The sequence below is a fragment of the Heterocephalus glaber genome, unplaced genomic scaffold (genome assembly GCF_053883595.1).
Source record: "Heterocephalus glaber isolate CG9 unplaced genomic scaffold, H.glaber_assembly_v1.0 deba00000122, whole genome shotgun sequence".
NCBI lineage: Eukaryota > Metazoa > Chordata > Mammalia > Rodentia > Bathyergidae > Heterocephalus > Heterocephalus glaber.
Window position 1 is genome coordinate 58,519,641 of NW_028258138.1, and position 15,296 is coordinate 58,534,936.

Sequence of the window (15,296 nt, forward strand, 5' to 3'; positions counted from 1 at the left end):
CCGATACAAGTTTTAAAAGGATGCCTAGCCGCCAAATGAAAAATAAGGCACAGTGAGTATGGATAAGTAGTTTAGTATGTCCTGAGACCTAAGTCTTCAGTATGGCAGGAATAGAAAATACAAGAGGGTAAGGATGGTAAAATATGGGAGGGGAAGATGAGTAGGTGGGGAGAGAGTACATCATGCAGGGTTTTATCAAGGAAGAAAGGTTTTGCAATCATTCATGCTCACAACCATAAATTCAAGTCACAGCTTTAGAGAGTTTTTTGCATTTATACTAGCAGGAGATTTTGAAATTGGATTATAGTTTATATCTGATGGGATGTGCTTCTACTGTCTGTAGTTCTTTGGTATTAATTATACTGTCAAACTTTAGCTGATTTTAAAATTAAGAACATTATATAAGCTAATGCTTAATTGTCTGTTAAAGAATACTTATACAATGTCTAAAGGTTCATTAACCATAACCTTCCATATGCTAAAATTAAGGAGTTCTTTTGTTGTTGTTTTATTATTTTGAGGATGCTGGAAATTCACACTGGTGTTGGAAGTGGATAGTAAAATGCACTACACAAGAGCACAGGGAATTCCTCTCTGAATCTCTGTTTCTTCTTCTGTCAAATAATAATAGGGACCACCTCTAACAGCTATGGTGAGGATTAAATAAGATGTACAAACAATACAGTCCAGGGTTCAGTATTAGTGCTTGCAAATAGTACCTAATACTTACTATGGTAATCTCTATCATCACTAGCATTATTAATGCATTTGATAAACTTCCTCTATTATCTTACTTGGACTGTAATTCTAACACTCATATTTATAAGATTAAAAAAACAAAATTTTATGAAGACCTGAATTAATTCACACTCACACACACACACACACACACACAGAGTTCTGTAGTTCTGTGTTAGTATCTGGATAGATCTTAAAATTTAATTTAAGTTTTAACAAGTGATTCTAGACTTCCTGCATTGTTCATGAGAAGGCCTAAGGACAGCCCTATCAGGGGAAATTATATCATTTTTTCAATCAATAAATGTTGAATGTCAACTGTAAGTCAAGTGCCATACTAAATATGAGGGCACAAAGGTGAACAAAACAGACCATGTTCTCTTGGAGTGAGATTTTAGTGGAAAATAAAGACCAATCAAACTAGAAAAACATGGTAAAATAAGCAGATGAGTAAATTACATGTTTTAGAACACTAATGAGCACTCTGAAAAATATAAACCAGGATGACTGCCTAGTAAGAGTATAACTTGCCACCCATGGGTAAGCTATTTTAGATGGAGCCAACAGGGTAGACTTTGAGGAAGTTCAAAATAACAAAGAAGATGAGGTATGAGCCCTGTCTTTAAGAGCTGATATGCAATGCAAAGATAGCTGAAAATTCCATCTGACTGTGAGTCACTGCTCACCACTGTATGTCAGAACGTAGCTGGTGCTTAACATGTAAGGATGAAAGTTGAACGAATTATGATACAACCTGACCACTTCCAGGAGGCACTGAGAGTGCCTGAGTTTGCCTATGAGCAGGAGGGAGGCCCAGAAGACACTTGAACTGGAACTGGAATGGCAAGAGAGCAATGGGAACTGGTACTGGAGGGTGTTCAAGTAAAGAAAGTGTAGATAAAGACATGGAAGGATGTGACAAAATAAAACTAAGAAATTTAGAATTTCTGGGAAGTGAAGTGGGGACTAAAGGGCAGGGCAGGATGGAAGGCGATTTGTGCCAGGATAAACAGTCTGGACTTGACTTTAAGAATGGGGTTCTGGAAGGCTTTTGAGTACAGGGGCAAAGCTGAGTTTCATGCTGAAATAAGTAACTTTCAACAAGGGCAGGAAAGTGAAAGTGCCTGTTTCCTTGTTCTTTTTTTTAAATTATGTTTTGGTGCATTTTAGGGATACAATATGTTTACATTTCATTGGATGCTTGTACCTCTACAGGATGTATCTTAGTTCTTATTTTTTTCCCCATTACCTGTGTGCCCTTCACCCCCTCCACCTTTCTCTATTTACATAGATTTCGTTTCCATTATTTCTTTTCTCATAATTTTTCCTTCCCCTTCTTTCCTTTCCCCTTCCCCTCCCACAACCCTACACCTTTGGACCTTTTAATATTTCAAATTATCAATTATTCATTTTAATCATTTTAATCCTTATTTACACTTTCAGTTTCTCACACTAGAGAAACTATTTGGTATTTACACATGTGTCCTATTTATTTCACTTAAGAGTATGGCCTCAATATGCATCCATTTAGGTATAAATGTCTCTAATTTCTTGTTCTTTATGGCTGACTAGTACTCCATTTTATAAAAAAAGCACCACATCTTCTTTATCCAGTTTCCAGTTGATGGGCACTTGGGCTGTTTCCAAGCTTTAGCTATTACAAACTGTGCCGCTATAAACATGGGTATACATATATCACTGTGGTATGATTCTTTTAATTCTTTGGGAAAGATACCCGGCAGGGGAATAGCTGGGTCAAATGGGACCTCTAGCCCTAGTTCTCTGAGGTATCTCCATACTGATTTCCACAGTGGTTGCACCAGTCGGCACATCCACCAACAATGGAGAAGGGTTCCTTTCTCCCCACACCCCCTCCAGCATTTGTTATTTGTCGATTTCTTGATAGCAGCCACTCTTTCTGGGGTGAGGTGGAATCTCACTGTTGTTTTCATCGGCATCTCTCAAATGACCAGTGATGTTGAACCTTTTGTCATATATTTATTTGCTGCTTTTACTTCTTTGTCTGAGAAATGTCTGTTCATTTCAGATGCCCATAATTCAGTGTACTGCTATGCTAAGAGGACAGAATTTGGATTCAGAGAAATTGAGTCCAACTGCCTGGAATTCAGCTTAGTTACATTTATAGTGGAGGATAAGACTTTGTTTCCTTTTTTATTTTTGGTACCGGGGATTGAACTCAGGTCCTTGTACTTGCGAGGCACATGCCAGAACCACTGAGCCAAATCCCCAGCCCCTAGACTTTGTTTCCTTGAAATTATTTTTTAAAAATTCTACTGGGAATCTAAAATATCCAGTTTATTTTACAGTTGATAGAATTTTCATGTCAAGTACATTCTAGAATGCAATGTTCATAGTAATTTCATGTGTGTTTCACAGTAAGTTAATAAACCACACAGAAAAAAATAAGTTTATGTTTTCACAGTCATAACTGACATGTTATGGCAGGAACAGATGTTAGGGTTACACTATAATAATTTGAATTGGCTACTTACTGTGGGTAGGAAGTTAAGCCTGCTCCATTTCATTATTTCCACATTTTCACAAAAGAAATCAAAATGATAGGGGAAAAAAGGTGAATTTCTATTTTTGTCTCTGTTGAAAATTTTGATCCATTCTTAATTGCCTTTATCACTATTATTTTCTCTCTTCTTGTATTTAAACATTGGTAATTACTTTTCAACAGTATAATTGCACTCACTTGGAATTTGTATAATTATAGCACACGTACCTTTTGAGGTTAGGTAAAGAAGAGCTTCTTTTTGTTGCTGGAGTATCATTGTACAGCTTTTGTTTTTCTTCAAAAGAATACAGACAAAATGAAGATAATGAAATCTTAATGAGTACACAATAAACTGAGCCAAAAGAAATAGTTACATAATTTGGATTTGTATTCAAATATCCACTTGTAAACTGTACCAATTTTAAGGCAACTTACATTCTTGTTTATATTTTTAATTTATAATAAATTTTAATGAAGTGTGTACAATATTTCAAGACCCTATCTATATATACCTTGGTTTATTTTAAAATTTATTATTAACAGATGTTAATTGTACAAATTAATGGGCTTCACTGTGGTATTTTTATACATGCACACATTATGTACTTATTGTAACTTGTTTTAGAAGAGTAATTTTATTTTATTTATTTGGGAGGGGTGTAACTGGGGATTAAACTCAGGACCTTGCACTTGCCAGGCAGGCGTGGGACCACTGAGACAAATCCCTGGCCCCAGAGGAGTGATTTTTTAATTGGTGCTTTATGAGTATATGGATGACTGAGCAGGACTATTGAGACTTCTACTCTCCCCATCTTCTGCTGAGACAATCACCTCTCTTCACTCTAATATCTCATTCTCTCCCACTTTGAGTTCAGGTTCAAAGACATTCTGACATATCACGATGAAAAATGTGTGTCCAAGAGTTGAAGTTTAAAGTAGGAAGAGACCTCAGGTCATCCAGTCTCTCTTCAGAAAATTTATTGCTGGCTCACAGTAAGTAGAAATTTTAAAATACTCTTCAATTGGTTAAGAATGTCTTAGGGACAGTATAATCAATGAGTCAATGTCTTTCTTTCATCTATGATTCTTCATTACACTTGCCCAGATAGCTTGTTCCATTAAGTAAACCTCTGTCAACAAGTTTAGGGATATTGAAGGCCAAGTAGAAGAGTATAGCAACAAAAATGTTTTAGATGGTGGGTGAATGGTTGAGGATCTGCCAAGCTCCTTTAGGAAAACATCAAAGAGATTTTCAAGCACATGTAGGCATCATTGGCTTTACTCACTGACTTGAATCAAAAATAATTTTTTTAACTCAACAGGCAACTAATTTATAATTACAATCACTTGAAAATATTTCACTTTGTTCCTGCCAAGCCCAAAATGAGTATTTAAAATTAAATATTAATTTTAAAATCAAAATTATATTAGCAATTTTTCCATTACAATTTGGAAATCCAACAGGACCATAGTTGAAGGTACAGTAACAGTTTGAAACATTTATAAAAGATTAGCTTTAAAATTAAGCGATTGGATTTAAAATTAAGAAATTGTTTTAAAAGGAAATTCTGATTATGGCACTGCAAATTGGCTTAATTAAGATGAAAAGAAAAAGCATGATTTCTTAGAAACCTAACTAATGGGTTCAAACACAAAGATTGTGAATTAATAGCTGATTAGGTTACCTAAGCAACAAAGTATGCGCGAAGGACAAGCTTACTACCAAAAGAGAACACAAAATAATGGCATAGATGGATACAAGAAAGGACTGGGAAGGGTAAAGTTAGATAAGCTGAGACTCACTAATCAGGCTAGAAAGGGCTTTGAAACATCAAAATGAAAATAATGCACATACAGCTTGAGCCTAATGATATTAAATAAAAGATAGAATGGAATAATAAGAATATAATACATAATAAAAGAATTATAGTAATGATGAATGAATACTAAGAAACTGAAATATTGTGAGCCTAATTTGTTTCCCATTTCTTTATTTTCTGGCTTGAATATTATAAGATGGAACTTTATGTTTTAATAAGTTCAAGTCCCGCCTGAAGTACATTACATCCTATGGGCATGAAAGAACTAATAAATACATTTAGTAGTTGAAACACTCTTAGGGACTGCAGAGGAATCATGCAAAACAGGAAAAGCACTAAACGACTGAAAATAGAGTAATATCATAATTTTCAAAGCAGATTCTTAAAACTGAAGACCAGATTCTGAAAATTATAGAGCTTATATCAGTCCTTGGCAAAATGCTAAGTAGAATTTAATCAGAAGAGAGGTATAGGTCTGTGGGAATTTCAAGCAGTGTGGAAATTTTAGGGACACTGTTCTCAGTCAGGAAATGTTCTCTGCCTCCTCAAAACACATGGAATTGACAGCTCATCCACCCTGCATCCTTTCTCTCAGTTCTGGAACAGTAAATTTAATTTTTTAAAGATCCAAATTACTGACAAGCTTCTGATTTATTTTTCAGGGTGTCACACAAGACACATTGAAAATGGTCAAAACAGTACAGCTAAATCTAAATCTATGTAAACTGAATTTTTCTTACCTTTGTTTATGAGAGGAACTTCCTTTTTCTCTTTCTTTAATGAAACATCAGCATCATTTTTATCCAAAACCTGAAAAACAATCTCTTTACTTAATACTATACAAAAACACAGAACATATTACAAGGCTGAGAGAAGACCCTGACGAGCAGTGCCAACGACCCAGAGAAGAGACTGCGATGCTGCCAGTAGTAGTTATTAGCATGTTTTGAAGGAGGAGAATGGGACATATTGTAGAAAGCAATATTGCCTTGCACCTCAAGGATGACTGTGTTATCAGTGTCCTGCTTACCACTATCATTTCTTTAAAAGCATCATCACATGTCTTCTACCAATACCTGTACAGATATTTTTTAAATTGACAAGTTGCATAGATGTAACAAAGACTCCAACAAGAGCCAAGTGTTGATTCACCAGGAGCACCTAGGGCCAAGACACATGATGGGAAAGCATATAGGGCCATAAGGTATTGGAACATGGGTCAGCCCATCCTCTGATGGGATTTTAGGGATGATACCTAAAAGGGGCTTCTCAGCATTCACGTTAGAGACAGGCTCTGGAAGGTTGCTGGTACCTGGAGTGATGGTGTACTAGTGTCATGTGAAGAGTGGAGATGAAAGTGGGGATAATAAGGATAGTGGGGGGTTGGGTATGTCACTCATAGTCATGTGAAAATCCTACAAGCTCCATTTTATAAGGCTCACTTAAAAAAACTTTATTATCTTTTAATACAGGTCTGGTTTTTTGCTTTTTTTTTAAGATAGCATCTCACTTTGCAGTCCAGGTTGGCTTTGAACTCATTCTGTAGCCCATGGTGGCCTCAAACTGGCAGTGATCCCTCTGCCTCAGACTCTCAATTGCTAGGATTACACTACTATGTGTACCTGAAGTATAGTTCTTTAGATGGTGGGGGAGAGGCTATGAGGATATGAACGTATGAACTATGCATGTGCAATTCAGGGAAAGAGAACCAGAATGTTTTCTTGATGTATTCTGGAAATCTTTGAGAAGGCAGAGAAAACAGGCATAAGGCAAATGCTCCTGCCTGCATCTGCATCTGAAGACCACTGAGACCCAACTAAGTGCCCCACCTCTGGTACTCACTATGCACAGCGGAGGTGTCAGTTATTTTGAAGCCTGCTCAGTAAATACGCATCCCTTGCTTTTCCAACAAACCTGCTAACCAAGAATGATATGGAGAGAGGTCAGCCTACCTATTCTTCCCCTTCCAGAAAACAAAGCCATATTTGAACATAACAATCTGGAAACTGCTCTGTCAGAAACCAGATTAAGTGGGCACACATGTAGCTTAGCAATTAAATAATTTTGTAGCAAGCTGCCCATCACTGCCATTTTTATTTAACCCAAGCAGAAAGCAAGAAAAGCCTTACAGATAGGAGACAATAAATAAAACTTCTTTAAAGCTACTGTTGTCCCTTTCAAAAAGTTTTATAGTTATACTATAAGTGTCTTGCTCCAGGAAGCAATAAAACCCATATTTTTAAAGGTTCATTTTGTAAAAAATATTGAAAGTGACTTTAAAATGTATGCCTTTATTTCTGTTGTAACATAAAATTTAAAGTTTTTTTCTGATGTACAAATATACAAAGAAAATCACATGATATTAAGTGTCTCCTATGTTGGACTAAATATTTTTTGACCAATTTATGAGGAGCAAAGACTATTTTTTTCCACCATACTTAGAAGTAACCACAGATAAGCGTATGAGAAGAACTACTTAATGGCTTTAGTAATAGTCACTTTGTTATAACCATGATAATTGTATTCACAATGTGTTAATTTTTCTTCAGTAAGGTTTTCTGATGATGAAATTGGACAAAAATAAGTATCCAAGTTTAACAAAAATGACATTACTCCCAGCAAAGAACATCTATTGTTAGTGTTATTAATGCAGCTGCATGAAATTAATTATTTTTGTATTCTACTGTTGAGTTCTCTCTCTCTTGAGGTCTTGCCTTGTTAGGGCTGTTTTTATTAGGATGATGTATATCCCTCATCTCAAAGATGTCGAGTGTACAAAGATTTATCATCTTTTTGGCAGGAGAAATATCTTGCCTTTTTCTTTCCTGTTTCTTCCTTATTCTTTTGATTAAAAGTACAGACATGTTTAAAACATATGTGGATAAATTCACTGGCTACAGTATTTTATTTAAACAGCATTGTGTAAATATCCAGTTTCATAAGACTCTGCCTTCTCTTAAACTGTAGTTATGGCTTTGAGCATGTGGGTATTTTCAAGGTGAGACAAGATACACAATGTTCTTTTGAAAAAAATGTTTTTATTGTACAAAACTCTTTCATATACACTAATTTGTTTCATCATAGAAATATTCTTCAGTCACTTAGGCTCAACTATCGTTTATGCTCTGCAGTTTGGGTGTATCTCTTTCCTAAGATTTCTACCTAAATAGGGAAACAGATAATACCTCCCACACAGTGAGAGTAAAATTAAGTCTTGACATGCGATTTAAGGCATTTTAGTCACAATTATGTTAACAATGAACAGGGTGAGAGATCTGTCTGCTCTCCAAGGGATAATACCACATACTCAATTTTGTAAAGTATCTATTTAAGAGGATAAATTATAAGTAAGTTAGAGAGAAGAATAAAAGAACATATCACAGGCAGCTCTATAACACCTATTTAACTGTTGTTAAGGAAACTTAGGAACTGGATGATATCACTTCAGCAGTTTTCCTTTCCTTCCGTTTTCTGCCCTCCTACCCTCAACCCAAGTGCATACTATTATGCACATGGACTCATAAAAGCTGCCAGATCAGTAAATGCCTATCTGCCAAATTCAACAACCCGTTCCCTTTTTAGATTTCCACAGTTAACACTGCATTTTAAGCCTCAGCTCTTCATTCATTAATTTTTTTTGGATAAAATTGAGTTCCTAGTGTGGGAGCTGTTGTAGAGAAGAGTGCCAAGTCTTGTCTTCAAGGAGCTTATCTTCTAGTGAAGGGAACAGATATTAAATAAGAAGATAAATGTGTAGTATAATATCAGGTAAAGTACATTCTGTGAAGAAAAAGAACACAAATGAGAGTGAAGCTGAAATTCCTGCATAATCTGACCCAGTTGCTCCGTTCTCATCCCACACCTTCCACTCCTCTCCAAACACATTTCCATTGACATACCAACCCATTCCTCTGGTGACCTGCGGCTTATTGCATGTTCTAGGCTTGCCCACCCCTGACTTTCTCTGGGCTTTCTGCAAATATCTGCTCCATGGGGCCATCCTTGAACATTCTGCCTACAATCCCAACTCACGTTTACCACATCCCAACACAGATGCAGTACTTCCTCTCCCTATTTTCTTGGCTCACTTTGCTCCTAGTGCTTACCACTATCTGCCACACAACATATTTTACTTGTTCATCTTGTTTATTGTCTGATCCCCTCAAGAGAATGGAAGCTGCACAGAGGTAAGAAGTATTGTCTGCTTTGTTTTCCCCTGCTGTGTCCCCAATATCTAGTAGAGTAACTGACCATGCAGTGAAAAAAAGAAAGTGAAAAAGCAAGTCATGAAAAGACCTGTGTTATTAAGTTATGCTGAGGAAGATTCAGGTAGTGAATGAAGTCTGGGTAAGGAAAAACAAAGGAAAAGGCTTAGGCTTATATTACATTCTCTCTCATTTGTGCTATTTTTCTTCAAAGAAATTCCATTATTTGATAATTATATTGCTTTTTTGTCTTTTTACTTATTAATATTTTGCAAGCTTTTGGGACCCAAGGAAAGCTGGCATAGCTACAGTAGACTGAGAGAAGGGATAGGTAGTGAAGTTGAGATCCCGAAAGACATCAAGTAAGGTCATCTGGGGTCTTGAAGGCAAAGGCAAGCATACCAAATTTGTTCTAAGGGTGAGAGGGTCATGGCAGGCCTTGGAGAAGGAGAAAAATATCATATTACAAATATTGCAGATGAAAAACTACAATTTTTAGATCATGGAGAACAACAGAAACTGCTGTCATTGCCCTGGTAATAGATGTTGGTGAGGTATACAGATGTTAAGATAGGTCTTATGAGTAGAGGTTGATTCAGAAGACTGGAGGTGGATTGAGTGCAGGTTATGGAAGGAGAAGAGAAATTCTGGATGAACCCCAGTTTTGGGCCTGAGGAACTGAATGGTGGGCCCTTTACTGAGTTAGGGGAGCACGAGGATGTCTCTTGGAATTCTTCCTTCCCTTGATCTGTGTAGCCCTTTAGGTTTCAACTTTCTCTGGATAATTTATTCTTTTTCTGTCTACTCTCAATCCTTCAATTAATCTTTTAAAAGTTCATGGGACTAAACCAGCACACTTTATGCAAACAATGACTCCATCAGCATCATCAACCCCAACTTCCTTTGCTTCAGCTATTTCCAACTGGATGACTCTAACACTCAAATATTTTGCTGAAACTTCAAATCCGTAGTCTTATTTTTGTCCAGCTACTCAGATTGCCCTGGTCACCTGTCCTCTTCCTATCTATAACAAAATTTTTCCAGGTTTCTATCTCAACACTAGCTTCTTTATTCAGCCTTCCATACTCCTAACCATGCTGTGCAATTTTCCCCTCCAATTTTCTTGTTTTCCTTGTCTCCTTACACTACTACTTTTTCTTTTTTTAATTCAATAAGTTTATTGGTACATTTTAGGTATACAATAGGATGACATTCATCATTAGGAATTTGTACCTTTACATGGTATATCTTGGTTCTTATTTTTTTCCCCTTTCCTCTTTCCTCCCTTCAACCCCTCCACTCCTCCCTATTTACAAAGACTTTGTTTCCATTTTCTCATTTTCTCATATTTTTTCCTTTCCCTTCTTTCCCCTACCCCTCCTAATTGCCCTTTCCCTTTGGACATTTTCTTGCTATTTCACATTATCTATTTTACATTTTGATCTTTATTTACACCAGAGAAACTATTTGGTATTTACATGTGTGTCCTATATATCTCAATTAAGAGTATGGCCTCCATGTGCATCTATTTAGCTATAAATGTCTCTAATTTCTCATTCTTTATGGCTGAGTATTATTCTATTTTATTAAAAAAAAAACCACATCATTTTTTTTTTTTTGGTACCGGGGATTGAACTCGGGTCCTTGTGCTTGCAAGGAAAACCCATATCTTTTTTATGCAGTCACCAGTTGATGGGCACTTATGCTGTTTCCAAGCTTTAGCTATTATAAACTGTGCTACTATAAACATGGGTGTGCATAGATCGCTGTGGTATGATGCTTTTAATATTTTTGGGAAGATACCCAGCAGGGGAATAGCTGGGTCAAATGGGACCTCTAATCCTAGTTTTCTGAGGTATCTCCATACTGATTTCCACAGTGATTGCACCAGTCTGCACTCCCACCAACAGTGGAGCAGGGTTCCTTTTTCCCTACAACCCAGCCAGCATTTATTATTGGCTGATTTCTTGATAGTGGCCATTCTTTCTGGAGTGAGATGGAATCTCAGCATTTTCATTTGCTTTCATTTGCATCTCTTTGATGACCAGTGATGCTGCACATTTTTTCATATGTTTATTTGCTGTTTCTACTTCTTTGTCTGAGAAATGACTGTTAATTTCAGATTTACACTACTATTTTCATGTAGCGTCATCCTACTTGGTTTTTGTTTTGTTTTTAGTTTCTTCTTTTTCCAGCTGAAGCCATTATCACAGTCTGATAGCTTTTAAACTAAATTTCCATGAGTATATATTCCTTTTTTAAAACTTCCTGAAGTTTATGCTTACTTAATATATCAAGCACCAACTCCTGGGTTTTCAAAAGCTCCTCTCAATGTGGTTCTAAGTTATTTGGATATAATTGTAATATTTCTTAACAAACGTCCTCTACTATAATATCTTCAGAATTCCCTAGAAGCACCACATATATCTTTGTTTCAATACCTTTGCTCATTTGCTCTTCTCTCCACCTCTCCCTCTCCTCCTCCTTGTCTTGTTCTCCCCCCTCCCTTTCTTCTTCCTCTTCCTCTTCTTCCTCCTCTTTCTCTTCTTCTTCCTCTTCTTCCTCTTCCTCTTCTTCTTCTTGTTACTCTAGACATATGGATTTCTTAAGTTGCCTATCATTTACTATTACTGTTGTTGCAAGCCAAGCATTTTATGTAACCTAGATAAGACTGAGACCCTGTAGCAGCCTGGATTCTTGCCATGATCTTTCAAAACTTGGTTGCATCTCCCCAAAACAAATTCAACTCTGCAAAGCATTTCTGAAGATTGAATTGGGAAATGGACAAAATAATTACATGTAGCAAAACAATTAACTTACAATTAAAACAAAACATCTATTTTTTAAACTTCTTTGACTGATGGTTGGCTAATCCCTGTCTATACATTTTCCCCACCCTATCTTTCCAGGCTGCAGCTCTAGGCTTTTCTACTTCTGGGATTACCTGCTCACTTTCTGGATCCATCCCTACCCATCACCACTCTTTACTCTCCCCTTTCCTCCACAAAGCAATTCTACTTTGTTAGTTTTCATTCTCCTCAGTTACCCAATAAAGGCTGAATTTGCATTACTTAGAACCACATAAAAAATTACTTTCATTGCACAAAGAATTATTTTCATTCCATAATAAATCAATCATTCCATAATTCAGTAACTCAATAATCCAATAATCTTGTCCATTCTCATGAAAACCTTGAGAGCAGATGATAGTATTATTCTCATTTCGTATATAAGAAAACAGGAGATCAGAACTTGATATAACTAAGTGGCTCATAGGTCTGAATTTGAAGCTAGATCTCTGTCTGTGTGCAGAATGTGTCCTTTCCATAACATAATTCTACTCTTGGTTTTATAAAACTGTCTTCCAATTGTCTTGTTCTTTCGGGGAAAGGATCAGATTTTTTTTTTTAATTTTTGCTGTCCCTCAAAATCTGTAGCATAATACTGTTCAATAAGTTTGTCTTCATTAATTGGCTCATGGCTGCTGGTAGTTCACATGCTGAACAATAATATTTAGATTCATTATAAATCACCCATGAAATGTTCCTTTATATCAGGGACTGCTTCACATATTGTTCTTGTGACTATCTGTACCATGCTGGGGAGCTGATCAATGATACTGTGGATGCCGAGTATAGATAATTTTTCCTACAAAGTCCTGGGGCAACTCTGGTTTTTATCTTAAAAGCATTAGTCATGAAACTTCTCGTACTTTTAGCAACAATCACATCACTGTACATGTTCATTAAGAAGCAAGGTAGCATCATCAAACAGGAAAGCTGACTGAGAAATGGTCTGCTTTTGAAATTAAGGGAATTTTAATATCTGAAGTCATGTTATTACAACATCTATCACATGTTACTACAATATTCAGGCAATTTCCTTTGAAAAACTTGTTAGGAGTAAGAAAAATGATGTATCAATCGGCTGAATGCAGCTGATTTAGGGATTCACTGTGTCAATTATTAGCTGTTCTTTCCTTTGACATGTTTTTGGGTTGATTTTCACTCTTCTCTTTGTATCACATCATGTAACACCACTGCTCAAAGTACTGTACTTGTTTGTTGATTTGATTTTTGGCCACCATAAAGCATAAAACCAGATACTGGCAACTCATCAACTCTTCTCGACATTCTTCAGGTTTTACAACATGCCATGAAAGCCCTGTCTATGATCCTAAGAATTTAGAGCACATCAATGTCTTCTCTGAGCTGGAACAAGATTCTTTCAAAGGATATCCCAAAGAACTAATCAATTACAACTGGTAATAGAATTACCTCAGTCTCTAAATAGAGTTCTATCCACTTGTTACTTCATTCACACATCATTTTTGGCTCCAGAAAGTGCTGTGCTCTGTCCCAGGCACTGAAGGTTACATCTTTCACAATAAATACCACAGACTCTATTGCCAAATTCTTAAATATTTCTGGTAAGGGTGATCTGGCAACCAAGTTTTTTTTAAAATGTCAAAAGATTGGAGAAATGAAATGAATCTATCCACCAGTTTGCTCTCAAGGCCAGATGTAAGGCAAAAGAGAGAGAGGGAGAGAGGGATAGAGAGACAGAGACAAAAGAGCTAAAATCAGTCAGAGTGAAAAGTTTGTACGATTATGGTTATTAAGTAGGCAGGTCTAACCCAACCTTATATAACCACGCCACACTACAGATACTCTCATGTCTTAGAAATTTGGGGTTTTCTCTTACATTCAAAATAGCAACTTAAAGACAATTATTATCAAATTTGAAAAAAAACCAACACAGATCAGTATGTAATAAAAAGGTAAACACTGTTTCATATTGGAACCCAAAAATCTATACAATGTCAATTTCAGTATGTTCTTCACCAAAGTAAATTAAAGTTTGCATATGTGTAATGGGAAATTAGTGCTTTTATCAGTCTGATTTGAGTCTCAGCTTATTATTCCTACTCAACTCCTCAGATTTGGGTTTTCCAAAATTAAGCTTTCTTCAAACTCATCATTTGCTTCCCCAGCCAGATGTTGTGGTCTGGCAGTCTGGCTTTCCTACTGCCTGTCCAAGCAGATTCCCCCAGATGCTTACTCTGTAGAGTTGCTTCTCACCTCTCATCTTGGGATATATCTTGAACAGACTTCTTACCTCCTTTTCACGTAATTTTTGGTTATCAGTTCCATTTCTTCATTTTAATTCTTATTGCTTCTCTTAAGCGTGGTGCAGCGACGGCTGATCAGATCACATCACTTTGAGAGGCACTGCTCACATCGGTTCCAGCCCAGCTCTGGGGTGCTATGGAACCTATATGCTACATTTTGCCTTCAGTAAAGTTGAACTGCCAATTTAACACAGAGCAGTATACAGAGTTTTTTATTGAACTCAGACAAGTCCCTAATCACAACAGGGTTGCACAGGGTGTTGCTTCAGTGACAGTGGGACTACACAGTGGGCATTTTGAGATGCAACATTTACTCAGACATTCACTCTCCTGACAAAGGCTGGCATACCTATAAGAAGTGCTATAAAATAATTTCTACCTTCTTCCTACCTGGGATTAACTGGGACAAACCTAAACTTTATACAGGAGTTTGGAAACTCTTAATAAGGAAATCAGGTCAGAATATCTAGGATTCATTAAAAGAGAGGGCAGAATATGTATTTTGATCATAGAAGATATAATGGGATTTTCTGGAGGCCAAAGGTAAGGCAACAGTAACTCATGATAGGGCTAGTGCTAAGGCTAGGACTATAATCATGTTCCTAGAGAGACATTCTTCAACAGAGAAAAAAGATTCTTTTTTCTAAGACTCAGAAATTAGTAGAAATCCTGAGAAGAAAAACTGATGACATTTATAGAATTCTAGATTAACCAGAAGAGTAGATGTTGAGGAGAAAAGTGGCACATTGTACAGATAATATTTAGGATGTTTAAGGGGAGAAATGAGCGTAAGGAAAGCTAATTTAATCTGGGCAAGGAACTGATGATAAATTAGTCTTTTAAGTTTTTTTTAAATTAAATGTATAACTTTTACATTTATT

At 36.4% G+C, this 15,296-nt stretch overlaps 1 protein-coding gene across 1 annotated transcript in view; it reads right to left on the bottom strand.

Annotated features, from left to right (window-relative positions):
• The window catches only part of Morc1 (MORC family CW-type zinc finger 1), a 209,433-nt gene that overhangs the window by 21,652 nt on the left and 172,485 nt on the right, over positions 1 to 15,296 (bottom strand). Inside the window, 2 exon segments of the mRNA XM_087215093.1 lie at positions 3,488 to 3,554; positions 5,820 to 5,889. Coding sequence (XP_087071219.1) covers positions 3,488 to 3,554; positions 5,820 to 5,889 — 137 coding nt within the window.